Source organism: Nyctereutes procyonoides, unplaced genomic scaffold (assembly GCF_905146905.1).
Source record: "Nyctereutes procyonoides isolate TBG_1078 unplaced genomic scaffold, NYPRO_anot_genome, whole genome shotgun sequence".
Taxonomy (NCBI): domain Eukaryota; kingdom Metazoa; phylum Chordata; class Mammalia; order Carnivora; family Canidae; genus Nyctereutes; species Nyctereutes procyonoides.
This window is the reverse complement of record NW_026575159.1, coordinates 28,773,648-28,794,810: the sequence shown is the minus strand read 5'-3', so window position 1 is coordinate 28,794,810 and position 21,163 is coordinate 28,773,648. Positions and strand designations below refer to the sequence as shown.

The following is a 21,163-nucleotide window of genomic DNA, read 5'->3' as shown; positions in this document are numbered from 1 at the left end:
AAAGGTGTCCTGGACTGAGCAGTGGCATGTGCTTGGTAGCTAGTGATTGTACTAAGTTTATTTGGAGAGGGCAGTGCCTTGAGCAGGAGGTGTTGAAGGGATGGTGGCGGGGCGGCCAGTGTTCCCTGTGTCCTTGCCACGGGCCTGGGGTTGAGGGGCTGACGGCTGCTCCTGTCCTGCTTTTGCATACGTCTCCTGGGCGTCAGCCTGGCCCTGTGGCTGGTGGTGCAAAGTCCTGACCCCCCACCGCCTCCCTAGCGCCTCCCAGTCATGCTGGGGGGCAGACCCACCACTCCCCCCTCCATGTCCGGCCAAGCCCGCACCCCTGCCCCCTGCTTGGTGCACCTGCTGGCCCGCCGTTCTGCAGCAGCAGCATATGCCTCACTCGGCGGCCGCTTGGTGCAAACACCGTCTGCTGTAATTACAGAGCACATCTCTTAAATGGAGCTGAGGGACTTCGTTGTTGTTCCGTCGGAACAGTTCTGCAGAAATAAAGATTGGATTGATGAGGAAATGGGAATTTTTACGCAGATGAGGAAATCCCTTGAAATCTCCAGGCCGGCTTCAGGTCCTGGCAGTTTCCATATCAAAAGGCAATTAAGAGATGGGGGTGCTGTGGGAGGAACACTAAGCAGAGTTGTGACAGTTTCTTCCCAGAAGAGACACATTCTGGGACACCTGAGTGGCTCAGTGGTTGAGCATCTGTCTGCCTTTTGCCTTCAGCCCAGGGCGTGATCCTGGGGTCCTGGGATCGAGTCCCACATCGGGCTCCCCGCAGGGAGCCTGCTTCTCCCTTTGCCGGTGTCTTTGCCTCTCTCTGTGTCTCTTATGAATAGATAAATAAATAAAATCTTTAAAAAAAAAAACAAAAACAAAAACACATTCTGATGGAAGGAGCTGGAGAATCGGCTGAGGTTTCTTCCTCCCAGAGAACAGTTGGCAGGTCTGTGTGCCTGTCTCCTGTGCATCTGCTCTCGTGCAAGATTCAGCGGCCTGTGTCACCTGCCCTCATCGCCTGGATAGGAAACATGGCTCACGCTCGACTGGTGGAGAGACAAGGCAAGGGAGACGTAGGAGAAAATGGTAGCTCAGAGAGGTTAAGTAGCTTTCCTAAGGTCACAGAGCTGGGAGGGGATGAATCTGAGACTTAACAAATCTCAGTTCGATTTCACAGTTGGTGTCTTGAATCACTACACTTACTCCTCTGTGGAGAGTAGCGTTAACCATCTGTTTACACCGTAGTAGGCACCAGGGTCAATATTTGGGAAAGAAATATCGACTTGTAGTTGCTCGTTCCCCATCCTGTGCTCCAGCCCAACTCAGCTCCCCACTAGCCCCCCACACACCCCCAGGTCCCACCCCTCTGTGTCTTTCCAGGCTTTCCCTCTACCACAAACGCCACCATGGCCTAGACCTGCCTATTCCTCAGGGGGGAGCTTTGATGGCATGTCATGTCAGCTTCATGACTTATATTTGTAAAATGGATCAGTCTCTGGATAAGTCAGATCAACTCAGGCGTAGCAAAATGGAGCACGTACAAAATTCCGTCACAGAGCATCTCCGTCTACCAGGATCTCAGTCACGCTCTGGGTCAGAGCCTGCCCTCTCGTGTTCAAGAGGGGCGCCGTGACTCTCTGGGGAGTCTGGTCTGTGGCTCACGGTCCCAGCTGGGTCCCCCGAGGCCAGCGCTGCAACAAGGCCCTGCTGCAAACAGGCGACATCAAAGATACCGCCTTCTGCTCCAGCCACTCTGCTGTCGTTCCTGGTCTTGAACCCCCAGCTCACATTCCTCTCTCTCTTTCTTTTCTTTTCTTTTCTTTTCTTTTCTTTTCTTTTCTTTTCTTTTCTTTTCTTTTCTTTTCTTTCCTTTTTTTCTTTTCTTTTCTTTCTTTTCTTTCTTTCTTCTTTCTTTCTTTCTTTTCTTTCTTCTTTCTCTTTCTTTCTTTCTTCTTTCTTTCTTTCTCTTTCTTTTTCTTTCTTTCTTTCTTTCTTTCTTTCTTTCTTTCTTTCTTTCTTTTTTTCTTTCTTCTTTTTTATATATATATATATATTTTTTTACATTCCTGTTTCTTGATATGAGCGATCTCTCCTGCACACTCTACTGTCTTTTAGGAGCCAGTTTTAATTCATCCCTGCCACCTGCCGAGGCCATATCTTCCTCCTCTGAGCTAACCTTGCCCTTTATCTCATCCTTTGGAAGCTACAAGAGCTTCTTTAGGATTATAATTACTAGCTGTGAAGTTAGTTTTTCTCTCCGCTAGACTCTAAGTTCCTGAGGGCAGGGACCATTGTGTCCTTTCTCTGGGTCCTCAACCTCTGTCCTGGGGCCTTGTACCCACGTTGGCCAGTTTACCATTAACCATAACTGAGTAGTAAGAATATGAAATGGAAAGCTTGCGGTATCTTTTTTCACCACGGTCACTGGTATGACTTTTTTTTTTAATTTTAATTATTTGTTTCTTTTTAAGATTTTATTGATTTGAGAGAGAGAGCAAGAGTGGGGGGAGGGCAGAGGGACAAGCAGACTCCCTGCTGAGTGGGGAGCCCCATGCAGGGCTCTATCCCAAGACCCTGAGATCATGAGCTGAAGTCAGATCTTTGGGGTTTCATAGCCATGAGCTTGCATACTACTTGTTTTTATGCTCTATAAGCCTATGAGTGAGGTATACTTCTTTGGAGCTTCAGCTCCTGTGTAGGACGAATAGAGGAAATAATGACCGTCTTTAATGACTATTATCCAGGTAGACTCATATCGCATGTAAAACATCTGGTCTGGTGCCTGACTCAGTGTTGGCTTGCAAGGACAGGTGGCTTCCTTCATTCTTGCTCTGATGTGCCGTTGTTATTGTAGATATTTATGGGGTATTCAGAAGCAACAGTAGAATAGTTTATCCACCTCCTTGCAGAGTGTCATTTCTTATCACTTAATATCAATATATATCCTAAAAGTAAGTTATGTCTAAATGTATTGGTATAATTGATTAGATGATGGGCCCAAATTAGCAGTCTTGTGCTCTTTTGTGGACTCTGCAAACTAGCTGGGTGGACATGGGGATCTCCCCCACCCCACCCCTTTCTGTGTCTACTTACTGTTAGCAACATCTGGTCATAATAGTCACAACTATATGTTAAAAGGAATTGCTTTATGTGTTTCATGCATTGTATCAGGGCCTCTACCTATAGTGTCCCATTTGTTCCTCACAACAATTGATTTTTAAGATGAGAAAACTAGTGCTCGGGGAGGTAAAATGGACAGCTGAAGGTCACACACCAGCAGAAAGTGGCGAATCTGGTATTTAACACCCAGTCTGTCTGATGCAGAAGCCAGGGCCTTGGGTTCCCCAGGGCATGTTCACACCACGCCTGTGATCCCTCTACACGAAAGACCTGTCCTCACCCTCCGACTGCTCGGAAGTAGATGTCGGATCTGGTCTTGCCAATTAGAAAAATTCTCTCTGCAGAGACCCCTGTCACAGTGTGATTTTGCACAGCACATTTTCTGGTCTGAGGTTTTAAATTACCCATGTCATTTCAAGCTGTGCAAGAAGCTTAAAAGTCTGCTTTCCACCTAACCTCATTTAATCAAGCCACGCAAGTGCAAAGAAAATCCAGTGCTACCTCATATCAAAAGGGAAGCGAACTGGCACCTGTTGAAGATGCACCTTGTCCCAGGTGTCTTGTGATGGAGTCCCATTCCATCCTAGCTGTCAAGAAGGAGTCTTCATTTTACCTGCAAGTGGCTCTTTTCTGGGGGACCTGGAGATTGACACCAGCAACTTTTCTGAGACCAGCACTGACACATGGCCACTCATGCAAATTAGAAACCCCATCTGAGTTGACTCATTAGGTGGAAAAACAGGTTCCCCAGGGAGTGTGACTCATGGGGAGGCACTTTGAAGTGTCCCAGGTCCTGGCAACCTCATTTTGTATACATAGCATCTCCAACTAGGCAACTCCTATTGCTGATTTGAGTTCCTGTGAATAGGGATGGTAGTTCACCAGCAAATCAGGCTGATACATAAAACACAATACCCACCGTTTATTAAAGCCCAGGGTTGCTCTGCACATTGATTCTGATTTGTCAATCTTAACTCCCAAAGGTAAAAGACCATCTCCATTTGCAAATAAAAAAGAGAGTTCAGAGAGTTTAAATTGTCTTATGTTGGACAAGAAGCCTCATCATTGCTATTTTTGCTACGTTGGGTTGGCTTTGTTTTTTTTTTTTTTCCTGTAATCCTTCTCATAGTTTATTTTTTATTTTTTTCCTTTAAATTTCTTAAATTTATTTCTTATTTCAGGTCTAGACTCTTTTTTTCTTTTTAAATAATATATTTATTTTTTATTGGTGTTCAATTTGCCAACATACAGAATAACACCCAGTGCTCATCCCGTCAAGTGCCCCCCTCAGTGCCCACCACCCAGTCACCCCCACCCCCCGCCCTCCTCCCCTTCCACCACCCCTAGTTCGTTTTTAATGTGAGTAATGGGGGAAGAAGGATAGCTACTTTGTGCACACTTTGAAAGCTACACTCACAGGGCATGCCCCTTGCAAAGGTCACATTCTTCCCTCCTGCTCCCAGAATTATCCCAGGAGCACAATGAGTATAGCTTTTTACATGAGGTATCTCAGAGCAATGAGATAGATTTTTTTCCTGAGGGACCAGCAGCTGGAGGCCTGCCTGACAGTGACTTTCTTAGAACTCTTCCAAATTGCCCTCTTATTTAATCTGTGTGGGCTCCATATCTCCTTTAGTTAGAAGGATAGAGTAGTGGTTACCAGGGGTGCAGTGGCATACTGAGAAATGTTTTAAAAGTGGCTCAAAAAAAAAAAAAAAAAGAAAAAGAAAAAAAATAACAAAAACGAGATCATTACATTTATTGATTTTCATGGTGTAAATACTCTCACCTTGGCCAGTTTCAAGCTACCAACTTTGAGGTCAAAACACATGAAGTTGTAAACTGTTGACACATCACTGTGTGGCTAGGGTGGCACCATAAAACATGCAGTAACTGTACCTACTTGAAAAGTACTCACCCATCCCAAATATGGACTTTTATAGACATTTAATTTAAAAATGATTTGATTGAACACATATTTGTTAAATGCCTGCAACACACTTGTGTTATTAGAGAGCGAGAAAGAAAGAGAGTGCATAAGAGCAGGAGAGAGAGCAAGCATGCAAGCTCACAGTAGGGATGTGCCGAGCAGTACCCTAAGATCTCTCATTGAGGGCTGATCTATATGTCTACGTGAGGAAACTACCCAAGACTGAGGGGATTTTTTTTTTAAGATTTTATTTATTCATTCACAAGAGACACAGAAAGAGAGGCAGAGACACAAGCAGAGGGATAAGCAGGCTCCATGCAAGGAACCCGATGCTAGACTCGATCCCGGGTCCCCAGGATCACACCCTGGGCCAAAGACAGCACTAAACCACTGAGCCACCTGGGCTGCCCTTGAAAAATCTTATTTCTGTACCTGTCTGTGGGAATGTAATATACAATTCAGAGTTCTCATGAAAAATAAATTTGGTTTCTGTTGGCGAAAATGCTACATAGTTGGACATGAAGGATGGGATGTTAACGGTAGAAGGCAGGTCTTCACAGTTGGAAAGGACACAGGCGTTGACAGTTTCAACCTTTGACCACCTGCATCCCTGAAGTTTTCGGGGCATACCAACAGACTCACAGCATACCCACAGAGTTAAGCAAAACACACTTTATTGTCACCTGGAGCTCCACCCCTAAACCTTGTAGGAGAATGCATTGCAATGGTTAGGTTCAGCTTTATGGAAAGGATCCTTTTCCCTCACTAAGCAGCTTTAAACTCCAGTGGACTAAAATATCAGCTTTATTTCTCCCCAAAAGTCTAACCTGTGTTCATAAATTTTAAGATTTTCTACTGTCAAGAAAAAAGACAGCAAGAGATATCAGGTTGCTGATGTCGCTTCTTCTGAAATTTTCCCTAGAGAAAATGTGGCCTCAGGAGGGTCTGGAATCAGATTCCATCCACAAGGATTGTGTTTGGCTTCAGATGATCCGATGTAGGACTAATCCTGGCTTAACAGTTATAAGATGTCTCAAGAAATGCAGAAGTAGACAGGACCACCATGTCACAAGAGACACAAAAGACTCAGACTTCTCCTGTCCTTCTGCTCTACTATCCTTTGAACATGGCTTTTATCCTCATGGCCAAAGCATGACTGCTTTAATGCTCACCAGTATTTTCTTTCTGTGTCAAGTCAGGAGAGAAAGTCAGAGAAGGGAGATAGCCCAAGACGCTCCTTAAAAGTGTTCCATCTGGCAATGTGTGGTTTTTCTCTCATTAGCCAGGAGAGGATCACATGATATCTCCTAGCTGCAAGAGATTCGGGATGGGCAAGTACTTTTTAGGTAGGCATATTTCTTTCTCTGGCAAAATCTGATCTTTTTTTGTAAAGAAGGAGGGGAGTGACCATGGATATTGAACAGACAGGTCAGAATGTGAGCATCACATAGACCCTTCAGGATGAGCAAGGAGATGGGATTGAAGGAACGAGAAAACTCATCACAGTAAAACATCAGTGGAATCTGATTTGTGGTAACTATTATGTTTTGATAATATTGAAGTCTCCAGACAAGCTTTGCTGAAAGAGTGGACTTTTCTTAAAAAAGTATCTCATTATTTGCCATTGAGGCTAATAAAACCCAAAAGAGTGGTTTATAGTTCTGTTATGGTGGGTGGACACTGTCAGAACAGATGAGTCAGTCTATGAGTGTACAGCAAAAATATATTGGTCATTTCCTGGGTCTTTTTTTTTTCTTTTTTTAGTTGATTTTTTAGAACAGCAAAGCCTCTCTTACTGGCATGACTTCCCCATTTACCCTGTTAGGCCAGAGAGTTTTACCTTGGGACCAGTGGGTCTTCCACTGTCAAGTTAGGTCACACAGCCAGTCAGGGCAGATTTCTAGAGTTCACACTCATAAGCCACTATGCCATACTGCCTCAGAGGACTCAAAGAAAGAGGATTTCTTCTCAGCCATATGGGCACATCCATGCCAGAGCAGAGCATTTCTTCTTGTGCCTGCCATTTTGCATTATCAAGTACCACATGCCACAGGCATCTCTGAACCTTGTCCCACCCAAGCCATCACTTTTCCCCCAGCTTCACCCCAGCCATAGATTGGATAGATTGGGGTCTCAGTTGGGGGATGATGTCTATTCTACATATCTTAGATAACAGTAACAGCAATATTTTCTCTTTAAATACTAAAGGTTGAGCATCACACTAGGGGCCTTACATGCACCTCCTGTTTGCAGCACATGGCAGTTCTGTGAGGCTCGTACAGATGGCATCACTTGTGAGGAAGGAGGCTCAGAGAAGGAAAGTTATTATTTGAAGTTTGCCTATTTGGCTTTGGGACCTAGGCTTTCTGACTCCCAGGTCTCAGTTTTGACCTTTTTGGAAACACAGTGATTTATACTTCAGGTCATGTCACCTGTCTCTGGGTCAGAGTGGTTGTTTCATATTGTGCCTGATATGAAAATGATTATAAGAAAATGTCATAGATCTCTGTATTCCCATTATAGAATATCATTTCTAATTTTGTTTCATAAAAAATGCATGTGGATTCTTAGTCACTCACAGAGTTGTAGATGTTGGAAGTGGATTGTATAGCCCCGTGGTTTTTAATGGAGTCTCTGTTGTTGGAATCAATCTTTCTCTTTCCTTGGACACCGATTGAATGCCAACTACTATGAGCACCATGTTGGTTGCTGGAAATACAGAGATGGGTTGGACATGGTTTTCCTCCTCCAACAGCTGGTAGTAGTGGATATTTCTATAATCAACCAAGAACAAATGTTAGTTAGATGCTTTTCTCTCCTTATACGGTGCTCAGAGCTTGGGGGAATACAAAAGAGGCAAAAGATAGCATACCTCTTCCAAAGGTGCTTTTGAGAAAGCAAAGGGAAATACATTAGTGATCAGAGGGAGGATATGATTGGACACCTGGTGACAATAGTGATGAGGAAGTTGAGGGGAGCCTAATGAAGTTTAAAGCTCTTAAATTTGCCTCCCCAAATAAGAGCTTGGTTGAGTCAAATGGCCCTGCATTTTAATCTCTAAACTTTCCATTAACTAGCCCTGTGACTGTAGGAAAATTGCCTAAACTCTCTGAGCAATTGTTACATTGTTAACATGGGGATCATCACTCCTGCCTATTAGCTTTGTCATGAGGAAGAAATTTGAAAGCCTATATGCATTCGTTTACTGTAATAAATCACCACAAACTAAGTGGCTCAAAATGACCTAAATTTATAATCTAACAACTCTGGAGGTCAGAAGCCTGAAATGCATCCAACTAGGCTAAAATCTGGCTTTGCAAGGACTGTATTCCTTTGTGGAGGTTCTAGGGAAGGATTTGTTTCCTTGTCTTTTCCATTGCATGTTGGCTGCTCGCATTTTTTGGCCAATGGCACCTTCCATCTGTGAAGGGAGCAGCGGCTGGTAGGGTCTTTCTCACATTGAGTTACCCTGTCTCCCTCTTCTACCTTCGTCTTCCATTTGGAGGGATTCTTGTGGTTACAGTGGGTGTACCCAGGTGATGTAGAATAATCTCATTGCAAGGCCAGGTGGTCAGCAACCTTAATTCCATCTGCAACCTTTAATTCTCTTTCATGGGTTCTGGAGATTAAGACGTAACTATCTTTGGAAGGGGCATTATTCTGCCTACCACATTATATAAAGGGCATAGTTTACACCACCCTCACAGATGGAAGCCCATAAGGTAAAAAGTGACTATATATATTTATATCCCAAAAGGAGTCATGTGCAAATCCAGACTACTCAAACATGCTGGCGCACTGTCTGATGGTTTCTACCTCCTGGTCTCCGTTTCTTTCTTCCTTCCGACTGCAACTCACTCCCCCCCACCCCCCCACTTGCTCACCCTCCAAGGACCTGAGCTCACGGCTCCCTTCTCCATAGTGTCTTCTTGAATGACCCCAGCTCGAAGAAGGTGGATTTAAGATGGGTAGAGGAAATCCATGTGTGAAATAATAAGGTCATTCCTGGAGATGTGCTAACATTACTTACTGAATGTGTGAACTTGGGACAAATCCCTTCATCTCCAGAGGGCAATTTTTCTCATCTTTAAGATGGAAATCATAGCACGGGTATCAAAGATTTCCCGCAAGGATCAAATGATGTCATGTATGTCATGTATGACACATGGCTTGGTTTATGGATTTATGACCTGGCAGAAATTCTTGGCAGAGAAAAGAGAATTATTAAAGGGGTTTAAGCATTCTGTTTAATCAGGGCAGAGCCCAAGTGGGCCAGTCTAATTGAAGCTTCTTTCTTTCAACATATGCATGCCAAGCACCTGAAGTTCAAAATGATGACTGATCCCTTGAAGTAAGACCCAGCAACATCAAGTGCTTTTAAGAAATAAGAACTCAGACGGTGCTTTGGAATTGGTTATAAAAGGTTTTAATGTATGCAATAAAATGTGATTCCTGTGACGGGTAGCAGGCAAAAAAGTTTTAAAAATACATTTATCCCTGGATTAAAATGGTGGCTGCCCTTTTACTCCTGGATGAGTAGTTTGATATTTCCAATGGCCCAGTATCTTCTCTGGTTAGCACCTGAGATGATGCTCTCTCTCACGGAGGATTTATAGAGGCTCCAGCAAGATTGCGTCCATGAAAGTTCCTGATACAGGCCTTGGCACAGTGGTGCTGAGTAAGTCTTGAGCATAACTCTAACTGCTCTAAGCACAGCTTGGAGTGTGATATATGGTCTGATAGAAAAGTGATGGAAAAGTGATACATGGCCTCTGGCAACGAGTGCCCCATTTTGTGTTCAGAGAAGAAGCCATTAGAATATTAAAACTGGTGGTGGTGGAGGGATTTATATCTCTTCCGCTGATGACGGTATTATTGAAATGCATGAGTCTTTTATTAAAGAAACACCAGAAGCGACATCTTGTATTTGTATAAATCAGAGTGCGCCGGTTATTGGCGCATGGGGAGTTCGCGCGCAAATGTGTTCCATTCTGTGGACACGGAGCTTGATTGTGAATGCTGTGGCCGCGGTGGCTGCCTCTAATTGTTTCACTGTGCCTGTTGTTGCTCCTGCCACTGTCATTAATTTATGAAGCAACATTCAACATTTTAAAGATGTTTTATTAAAAATCCGAGTTTCTGTCTTCCCTTGAAAACCCAAAAGATCTAGCAATACACAGTCAACCTTTCTGCACAGTGGTAATTAGCAACTGCTAAGGAGCAGCTGTCTCCTCTAGACAAGGCCAGAAGCTTCCATGCTGCCTCAGTCTCCCTCACACAGATGCATGAGCCTATGAGCTAATTTGTGATTGTGCTTCCCCCATGGGTTTCACAATGGTAGTAGACTGCCTCCGTGGCATGAGTTGTCGCTCCCCCGGGAAACAGAGTGAGGGGCTGGGAGCCTCTGGTCACAACGTGCTTGTCAACTGATTAATACATAACCTTGTTTTTGGCGTGTTTCTGTTTAAGACAGTGCTATCTATCAATACATCGATCATCTATCATCTATCTCTTAATCTATCATCTGTTTATTATCTATTTTCCTATCTACCATCTATCACCTATCATCTATCTATCTAGTTTTCTATCATCTATCATCTATTTTCCTATCATCTGTCATCTATCATCTATTTTCCTATCATTTATCTATCTATAATCTATCATCTATCTATTTTCCTGTCTGTCATCATCTATCATGTATCTATCATGTATCTATTTTCCTATCATCTATCATCTATTTTCCTATCATCTATCTATCTATCTATCTATCTATCATCTATCTATTATCATCATCATCATCATCATCTCTCTATTTATCTTTGATCCACTAACAATGAACTGATGGCCAGTGGCACTATACCTTAGTTCTGAGGTCAGCTTGTCTAATGCATTATCACCTCTGTAAGGCTCTCCACAGCCTTCCTGCATTTAGGGACACCAGACAGTGCATCAACTCTACATGAGGGGCCATTTTAAATAGCAGAGTCATCCACAAAAGGCACAAAAATATATATTTAAAAAGTAGCACTAAATACGCTGCAGAGGACATGTGTTGATGGCATGAGAACTGAAACAGAAGGTGGTATTGTGTTGTTGGACCTCAAGTGGAAACAGGTGCAAGAGGTGAGTCAGACTTTACACCTGTGGGAGCATATGTCTGAGTGACCACGGAGCCCCTGAATATCATGTGAGGTTGTAGGAGAATCTACATGTACAGAATCTGCAAATGATGGTCAGCTGTGTGTGATTTGCACGTTTTCTCTCACCATGTGGCTTGTCTTATAATTCTCTAAGTGGCATGAACTGCAGGACAAAAGTGGTCAGCTTTTCTTTTTTATCAATTTTTTTATGCGTGTGGATCATGCTTTTGCTGTTGGTTAAGAACTCATTGCTTATCCCTAGACTTTAAAGCTTTCTTTTGTTTTTCTTCCTGAAGGTTTAATAGTTTTACATTTTGCACATAAGTTTATGATCCACTTTGAATTAGTTTTTGTAGAATGTTTAGATTTAGGTGAGATTTAAGTTGAGCTCTTTGTTTGGTTTTGGTTATGGTTTTGCCTGTGAATGTTCCGTTGCTTCAGGACCATTGATTCTTTTTTTTTTAATTTTTATTTATTTATGATAGTCACAGAGAGCGAGAGAGAGAGGGGCAGAGACACAGGCAGAGGGAGAAGCGGGCTCCATGCACCGGGAGCCCGATGTGGGATTCGATCCCGGGTCTCCAGGATCACGCCCTGGGCCAAAGGCAGGTGCCAAACTGCTGCGCCACCCAGGGATCCCCAGGACCATTGATTGAGAAGGCTACCTTTTTTTCCATTGAATTGCTTTTGAACTTTGTCAGAAATCATTTGAGCATACTTTTGGTTTTTTAAAAATATTTTATTTATTTATTCATGAGAGACACAGAGAGAGGCAGAGACACAGGCAGGGGGAGAAGCAGGCTCCATGCAGGGAGCCTGACGTGGGACTCGATCCTGGGTCTCCAGGATCAGGCCCTGGGCTGAACGCGGCGCTAAACTGCTGAGCCACCAGGGCTGTCCCATTTGAGCATATTTGTGCCCTTGTTACTGTTGGGTGGGAGTAGAAACTCAGGCCCCCCACATAGTCTGTACTTTACAAAGCTAGGGTTCTCATTACTATCCATAGCAGTGAAAATTTGGCTCCCTACTAGAAGACCTCTTGACAGGTGGGGAAGGTGCCTCATTAAAGCTTGGCAGTGGAGGACATCTAGGCTCCCACTTGGCCTTTGCTGGTATGGGTAGAGGTGAGGCCACAATTTTGTGTGTAATATGGCTGGAGTACAACCACTATTCTCTAAAAGTTTTTTATCTTGCTTGGCTGCTCCTTTTCTGGTCCTTTTCTAGGGAAAGTAGGCATTTTTGTTTGGGTTTTTTTTTTTTTGTCTACAGCCATTAGGATTTTTGGTTTGTTGGCTTTTCTCTGGGATATAGGAAGCAAAAAGAAAATAAAGAAAACTCACTGCCGTATCTTTTTTTGGACCTTGAGGTCCTTGGACTGTTTGCTTTCTTCTTCATCTGTAAAAATATTTTGTTATATATATATATACATTATACATTATATATATATATAATGTTTTAGTTGTATGTGGTGGGAAGAATAGGGAAAAGTATGTGTATGCCATCTTTCTTAGAAGCAGATGTCATGGGAGGTATTTTTTTTAAATCATCATTTTATAGATACAGAAAAAAGTTCAGAAACAAGTTTAGAGAAATTGTGAGTATTCAAAATCACACAGCTCACAAATTATGTCACCCAAACTCCAGCTATGAATCTAGCACCCTTGCTCTTTGCTCTCCATCTCCTGCTTATCACGCACACATGTACCACAAACACGAGCATGTCCACAGAACCTTCTATGAGTATATCACAGTGCGGTGTCACCTCCAGTCATAAGCTCAATGAGCCATTGGAGACTGATGTGTTCATGGTTCATTTTACCTCTATTTCACTTTGTTTTATTCACATTCCATTTCACAATGGGCTTGAAATCGGTAGAAGAGAGGAGCAGTCGTGATGCCAGAAATGTTCCTGTGCGCTTGCAAGCAAAAGGGCCATTAATTGCAAGCAGGGAAATGGAGAAGATGCTTCTGCACCTGGGGCAGAAATGGGCAGATAGGAGGGTTACTGATAGGGTGGGAACCTGCACAAGGTCCTGAAATGATGGAATTTTGAAATGGGAGTGACAGATTATAAATAAGGGCACGGGAATACACTGGAAAAAGTGGTTGGCAGTACCCTCAGGATTGGCATCCCAGCTGCTGTGTTTCTAAAGGAAGAAATTGTCTGTGTTGCCACATGACAGCAACTCAATTTATGTACGGATTTTACACTATGCGTTAAAGCTTCCATTTTCCTGTAGAAGACTTTTCTGACCAAAGGAAAGCCATTCCCATTAATGTGCCTGTGCCATATGGCCAACCCCACTATCCCATTCCCTCTCCCCATTACCACCAACCTTGTATGATCTCACTTCAACTCAACTTCCTGTCTCCATCTTGGTTCCATCCTATTCCTCTCCCACTGTCCCTCCTTGATGCCAAATGATCGTGCAGGCTGCCTGCAGACTTCCATGGTTCTCTATGGCCTTTAGTATTAAGTGTAGGTACTTTTAGGAGAAGCCTCCAGTGAGGAGTCTGATCTTCATCAGCCTGTCCTCTGTTCTTTCCTTAGGTATTACCAGATCCGAGTGACCTTGAAGGTGTCCTCAAGGATCCCCCACAGACTGAGCGCCTCCATTGCTGGGCAGACAGGTGAGCAGGGGGATGGCAGGGGGGCATTTGCTGTTCACTGGTAAGCCGTCACTTATCACTACCTGCCAGTGAAGAGCAGAGTGCAACAAAGATGGGGACATTCAGTAAATCATGTTGGATGTTGGATGACTGAATTTTGGAAGGGGACACCCACTGTTGGTGTAGCCATCTGTGAACAGTGTTGCAAGGGGAGCCTGGTTGAAGGAGAACACACTCTCCCAGGGGTAAACCTGGCTGGCAAGGGTTGGCTACAGCCAAGTCAGGGAGGAAGAGGTTGGCAAATGGCATCCTATTGTCAATGCTGATAATCAGCTAGTTATAGAGGACTGAATAAGTTGGCCATTGTGGCAGTTCTTCCTTCCACGAGGAGTCAAAATCATCACTCCCAGCTTGGGGAGAATTATTGCCAAGGACAGCCTAGGTTCTGACTTGGAGGTGCCTGGGTATTAGTGGGCATCCAGGGCTCTCAGCAGGTGCTTGTGTGATAAAGTGTTGTTGAGTCCAAAATACAGAATTTATTACATTAAGAAGTAAGGATAGGCACCAAGAGGGAATACTTACATTAGTACATTTGGGGGAATGTGTTGGTACCTTAGGATGGAGATGGCACCTGGGTAGCTCAGTTGGTAAAGCATCTGCCTTGGGCTCAGGTCATGATCTCAGGGTCCTGGGATCCCGCTCCGTGGTGGGCTTCCTGCAGCGGGGATTCTGCTTCTCTCCCTCTTTCCTTCCCCACTACTCATTTTTTCCCCTCTGTCTCAAATAATAAATAAAATCTTAAAAAAAAAACCCATAAGGATGGAAGAGAGAGAGAGAATAAGGAATTAAAAAGAAAGAACTATGGAAAATCTACTTAACTTTAAAGACACAAATAGAGGTAGTAAAGATTATTATAGACATTAAGTCCAATAGAGTCAAAAGCTCAGGTCATAGCTGCCATTCAAAGATTCCTTTTGGAGTTTCCCTGGCAATTGGGCCATTTCATTATTGGCAGAGGTATTCTGGTGAACGGAATCCCGTGTGATGAAATACCCGCAGACTGGGAGTGTAGACGCAGTGGTTAACTTAGCTCTCCCTGGAGGAGGTGTGAGAGGCATGGGGCAGAGCAGCGGACTCGGTCCACACAGCAAGAATCCAGAACTGCTGGTGGTGTATGGGCAGCGGGTTGTCCAGAGCCTGTGGTCTAGAAATAGAAAGATACTGGAGATCACTTGCTCCTCCTCTGACTCTGGGTGGAGGGAAGTGTCAAGTAACAGGCAAGTCACCACATTTTCAGGATGTTCCTTAACTTCTACTCTGTTCCTCTCTCCGGGGAAGAAATCAGGTGACAGACTGGTGGGCACCCGGTCCCTTGTGTCTTGTGTGCATTAAGCCTGCAGTTCCCTGTTCCAGGACTGCTGTGTAGCACCCCATCGCCACCTCGGGTTCTGCTAGAAGAAGGTTGGTGGAATTGGTTGTGGGAGTAGGAACCCTGACATTGCATGAACTCGTGTGTGACCCCAGGCATTGGTAACTTGAAATTTAACTTCCTCACCCAAAAAATGAAGATCAAAACCCATCTTCTGGGGGCACCTGGGTGGCTCAGTGGTTGAGCGGCTGCCTTGGGCTCAGGGCGTGATCCCAGGATCCCAGGATCAAGTCCTTCATTAGGCTTCCTGCGGGGAGCCTGCTTCTCCCTCTGTCTTGTCTCTGCCTCTCTCTTTGTCTCTCATGAATAAACAACTAAAATCTAAAAAAGCAAAACAAAACAACCCATCCTCTGTAGTGTTCTTGTCTTAGAGATTGTAAAGGAAGAAGGACATTCACGGAGATTATAAATGTCACTTGCCAGGAGAGGAGCTGGTCCAAAGTAAGTGTCCAGCCAGTCTGACCTGTGAGGGGCCACACGATCGGGGCTGTGAGGCCAAGTCTGTTCTCAGGGATGAGGCTGGGATCTGGAAAGCGGGGAGCATCCATGCCCTGGCCCACCTGCCAACAGCCATCCCCAGGTTCCTGACAAGGACTCTGTTCCTATCCCATGACTCTAGCACCTGAGCTCAGTTCCTGTCACCAGCTGAGCCTCTCTTAGAGCTGGAGGTCCCCACCATGAGGACCAGAGGACTGCTGGACATCCAGCCACTGAGAGAGCCCTGAGAGGAGCTTGGGAAGAGGAGGACTTGCCACAGAGAAACAAAGAAAAATGAAATGCAGTTTGGGGAAGAAAAAATTGCTTTTCTTCTTCTATAGTCTGGTTCGACACAGGGATAATTGGGGTACACTGGCTATGCCCTTGGGATTTGCGCAAGCATACTATTTAGAATAGAATGCTCATGCAGAGGCCAGCAGCAATTACCATGAGCATTGCTCCATGAGTCAGGAAGAGAGCATTTTTGATTTCTTACTCTAAGTGAATTTCCAGTTGCATTATTTTCAGTTAGATACCACTGCATTGCCAAGCATGCCAAAACTGAGTGGTTTAAAACCATGATTTATTCTTGATTTTTTGAGTCGGCTGGGCTCAGCCAGGTCATTCGTGTGCCGCTTTCTTCTGAGATTTCTGCAGAGAGGATGGATTGCCAAAGATCATGACATCAGATGTGTCTTCATTCACATGTCTGATCCCTTGGTTGGGATGCTGGGCTGCCCAAGGGAACGGCTGAGCTTCTGTCTTCAGTTGGGTGGTCTGACCTCTCATGTGGTTGCTGAGTTCACTGAAAGAGGGAGGGTGTGGTTTGCGGGGAGAAAGGTGGTTCAGGTCTCTAACAGGCTGGGCTGGGAACTGGCACAGAGTCCCTTCCCCACATTGCATTGGTCAAGGCCAGCCCACCTTCATGGAGAAGGGAATATACTCCACCCCCCCCCATGGGATGCCCTCTACAGGTACAACAATGAAGGCAGTTATTTTAACAGTCAGGTTTGCATACAATTATCCAGACTTGATTTCCATCACCTACATGTAGTCCCAAGCAAGCAAAAAGAAAGACAAATATATGTTTAGATCATGAGATAGGATGTACTGAGAACCAGAAGGAGTCAAAACACATGGGACCTAATGGTGTCTTTGACACCCATTAGTGGAGTGGTCTTGCAGGGACAGATGATTTAATTTGACTTATTTTGTTTGTTTCATTTACCTCTAAAACAAATAGAAAAGATTGTTGTTATCTAGAAACGCAGCATTCAGTAGTGGTGAGAGCCACAGGCTCTGGGCTTCCCAGCTTCAAATCCTACTCCCGACACTTCTCTGCTGTGTGACTTTAGAAAAGTTTTTTTTAATTATGATCGGTTGCTTGGTTGGTTTTTAGATTCCTCACCTGTAAAATTGGGGTGGGTAAGAGGTACATCCCTCCTGGGTTTGTGTTAAGGATTGGATGAACTATGCAAGGAAATGCCCGGAACAGTGCCTGGCACACAATGAGCTCACAGTACCTATTAACTGGAGTAAGTGTCCCTAGTCCCTGTTGTCCCTACCGTGGTTGTTGAATTAGCAGCATCCTGCCCCATGAAGGTCCCTGGGACACATCACTGGGGATTGGAGGCTGCCTTGCTGCTTGGGAGGAGCTCACAGTCCTCCCAGGGAGGCAGAGCAGGGTTCCGAGAGTCCAGCAGAGGAGGACGTTGAGCTGGGGGTCCCAAGTGAGATCTGGAATTGGGAGCAGAGGTTGGTTCGGCAGACAAAGGTAGGGAAGGATGATCTGGGCAGATGTAGCAAAATGACCGGGGCCTGAGCAGCGCAAGGGCGAGCACAGGGCAGGAGAGATGGGAGGTGGCAGGGCCAAGGAAGGGGGGCAGGAGAGAAGGCACTGCAGGTGGGGCTGGGGGCTGGCGGCCGCGTCATGCCCACCAAGTGTGCCTTCCTTCCTGGCCCGATGAAACGAGAGCACCCCGAAGACACAGATCCAGGGCTGTTCAAACACGAGATGTCGTTTCATAAATTAAGGGGCAGAATTATACATTTTTATTCCCTACTTAAACATATCTGTCCTTTGGTAGCCACTTTACGTAGAGACGGCTTCATTTAGGCAGATGATTTAGATACCGCTTCTCTAGATGTGAAACGATTGCTCACTGAATTTTCTGGGCTCGATGTTTATGGTTAGATTCTGTAAGTAAGAAATAAGAATGATTCCCCCATGTGAAACGTATACCATGGTGTGTTCTTTTTATAAGATACTTTTAAAAGGTGACTTGGGGAAGGTTTCTTCTTGTCTGAGTTAACTGCATGTCTCTTAGAATAGATGCGATGGGCTCTGAGCTCCCCCAGTCAGAAGTGACCATCCCCCCCAGGCGTTCTTGAAAGATCCCAGCCTTACAGAAGAGACATGCGTGCAGTCAGGTGACTGCACGGCCAGGGTGACAGGTGTCCCAGGGGCTCCGGGAACTGGGGGCAGGCACAGAGGGGGCTCCTTCTCTGTGGGTATGTGAACAGTGGGGGACGTTTGGCCCTGGTGTTCAGTGGAAATCTGGAGTCCACAGGGTCTGGGTCACTGCCAGATATAGAAAAGTGTAAATTGCAGGTGATCCCGTGATGACCCACCGAGGCCAGGACATCTCTCAGCTATTCCAAAACCTTCCAGATGCCTCCTAAAAACCAAAGTCCTGGGACCTCAGAGACAGAGATGAATTCTGGTGACTTCATATGTGAGGCCTCGGGTGTAACAGGAAGAGAAACCAGAAGCAAGAAATTTTAGGATGTGATTTGCTTGCCTCAGAGCCTTGCCTACCTTTTGTGGGTCTCCCAGAATCATCGTCTCTTCTCTCTTGGGGTCAGGGCTACCCATAATCGATGTGTCCCTGCTTGAGAATAAATAGGACATCTACTGAACTGTGACAATTTCCTTCTACCACAGGGGTGCTAGTTCATAGATGTTTCCTTCTCTTCCTCCCTGGAGGTGTTAGAAGATGTTCCCTGGGGGGTGGAAGGGGGTGACCACTGAAATTGGCCTGTGGGGTGGGGGGTTGAGCTGCATATAACATGGGCATCTGCTCCACACGGCTCATCAAAACCAGAATGGGAAATCGTGGAAATTTATAAAAATTACCATGATTACTTTTAGTAATGTTTTAAGAGGTGACTTCCATTCCGTAGATCCTTTAGGAGTTTCATCATGTTGTAGGGGGTGGCAGGGGCATTTGTTCTTTCTTTTTTTTAAAAAAAGATTTTTATTTATTTATTCATGAGAGAGAGAGAGAGAGAGAGAGAGAGAGAGAGAGAGAGCGAAGCAGAGACCTAGGCAGAGGGAGAAGCAGGCTCCATGCAGGGAGCCCGATATGGGACTTGATCCTGGGACACCGGGGTCACGCCCTGAGCCAAAGGCAGCCGCTCAACCACTGAGCCACCCAGATGTCCCACATTTGTTCTTTAAATGCATCAACTTGATGTCTTTTCGGGGTCCATTAAAATGCACCTAAAGGGCAGCCCGGGTGGCTCAGTGGTTTAGCGCTGCCTTCAGCCCAGGGTGTGATCCTAGAGACCCAGGATCGAGTCCCACATCGGGCTCCCTGCATGGGGCCTGCTTCTTCCTCTGCGTGTGTCTCTGCCTCCCTCTCTCTCTGTGTCTCTCATGAATAAACAAATAAAATCTTAAAAAAAAAAAGATAAAATGCACCTAAATATCAATATGCCTGTTTTCATGGACAGTCAAGCAGGTGAAACACTCGAGCTTCCAGGCTCTGGGCCAGAAGGGAGCGCTGCTCAGGGCTGTCGGGAAAGGTGTTTCTCCCTAAGCCGAGACTTGAGGGATGCTTTCCCACCTGTTCAGCCTCCGAGAGCAGCAGTCAGCTCAAACACTGAAGCCCAGGTCCCTCACTTTTGACCCCTGGGCAGGTCAGGAGTCTGCTCTGTCAGCTGCCACAGGGGCCAAGCCAGTGTTGCTCCTCCTTCGTCCTTGAGCTGCGAGGCGCTCCTCGGGAAGCTGTCTTCAGGCTGCTGCATCTCTGCCTCTGCCCTTGCTGTTCCTTCCAGTCTGAATGTCTCCCCCTCCCTCCTGCTCCCTCGGGTCCAAGAGACTGGCAGGAAGAACTGACGCCAGTTCCATGAGGGCCATAGCCTGCCGTGTTGAATTACCAGTTCCCCACCTGTGCATCCTTCTCAAAACTGCATTACACACACGTAGCTCCCCCATTGCCACGCTTCTCCCAGCTTCATCCCAGAGCTTCTCGATATGCTCTCATCCCCTGGCACCTGCAATGTGGCTTTGGAGGACCACCCCAGGCTGCCGGGAGCACTTCGTTCCAGAATTGAACTTGCCTGAGCCTGGAATGCCACTGTCCCCCACAGCCACCCCAACCCCTGCCTGCACCCATGACTATTAGGACAGGGGCAGGGAAGCCCAGTGCCTCATCTCAGGATGGTATAGGCTGAGATGTAACTCATATTCCAGTGTCCTCTGCAGGATTAGGCTGGTTCCCCACTTGGGGACCTTCCCTGAAATGCACCCCTGTCCACCTTGCCCCTGCTTTCCCTGCCCCACGTTCCCTATGCCACACTTACTGGGGCACATCCGTAATATGTCGCTGGCACACAAGCCCTCATCTCTGGGTCTGCTGCTTTATCAACTGTATCCAGAAACCACTAGAAGTTGTATATAGGAAGTGGAGTGTGATGTTAGCCATACCTGAGATCACCTATGTTTCTTGTGACCCTGTGCCAGGAGGCTCTGTGCGTAGGCCCCTCTGTGAATAGGGTAATTGTGATAGAAGCAACACTGTAGGGCTGTTTTGGGGATCAGGTCATGTGTGTGGGTGCCCTGGGAGCCCCCATGAGCACGCACAGCAGCTCATCGCCTCCTTGCTTCGGCTGCCCACACGTCCGGCAGGGATCGTCTCGTAATCCACCCCATGGTCAGTGTGCATTCTCTGCAGGGACTCAGCATCAAACCCAATTTCTGAAAGCCGGCTGTGAGGTGCAGTTGAAGCAGAACTTTTTAAAATTTATTTATTCTATACACACAGGGAAAGTCAGAGACACAGGCAGAGGGAGAAGCAGGCTCCCTGCAGGGAGCCTGATGCGGGACTTGATCCCTGGACCTGGGATCGCTCCCTGAGCCACCCAGGTGTCCCTGGCCTGGGATCTTCAGGGCAAATCTCTGTGTTCAGAGAGCAAGTCCTCATGGGCTCAGCTCACCTGGGGTCAGTACACCTGCCCTGCTATTTCCCCCCACACCGAGTCAGGCTTCCCGCCCCGCCTCCCCCAGCAGCAGCACCACCAGCCTGCACCCGTGTGGGGGCAGCTTGCACCTGCCGAGCACGATTTAGGGACGGGCACCTAGAGAGAAAAGTGAGGGTGAACAAAGGACCCTGGATACAGGGGGTAGAGGCCATATGACACATGCTGCAGGGCGGCCTTCCTTGTGGGTGGGGGAGA

The 21,163-nt window shown here is 46.0% G+C and overlaps 1 protein-coding gene across 1 annotated transcript in view; it reads left to right on the top strand.

Annotated features, from left to right (window-relative positions):
- The window catches only part of FAM135B (family with sequence similarity 135 member B), a 179,625-nt gene that overhangs the window by 30,198 nt on the left and 128,264 nt on the right, over nt 1–21,163 (top strand). Inside the window, exon 2 of the mRNA XM_055314296.1 lies at nt 13,739–13,818. Coding sequence (XP_055170271.1) covers nt 13,739–13,818 — 80 coding nt within the window. The remainder of the gene's footprint in view (nt 1–13,738; nt 13,819–21,163) is intronic.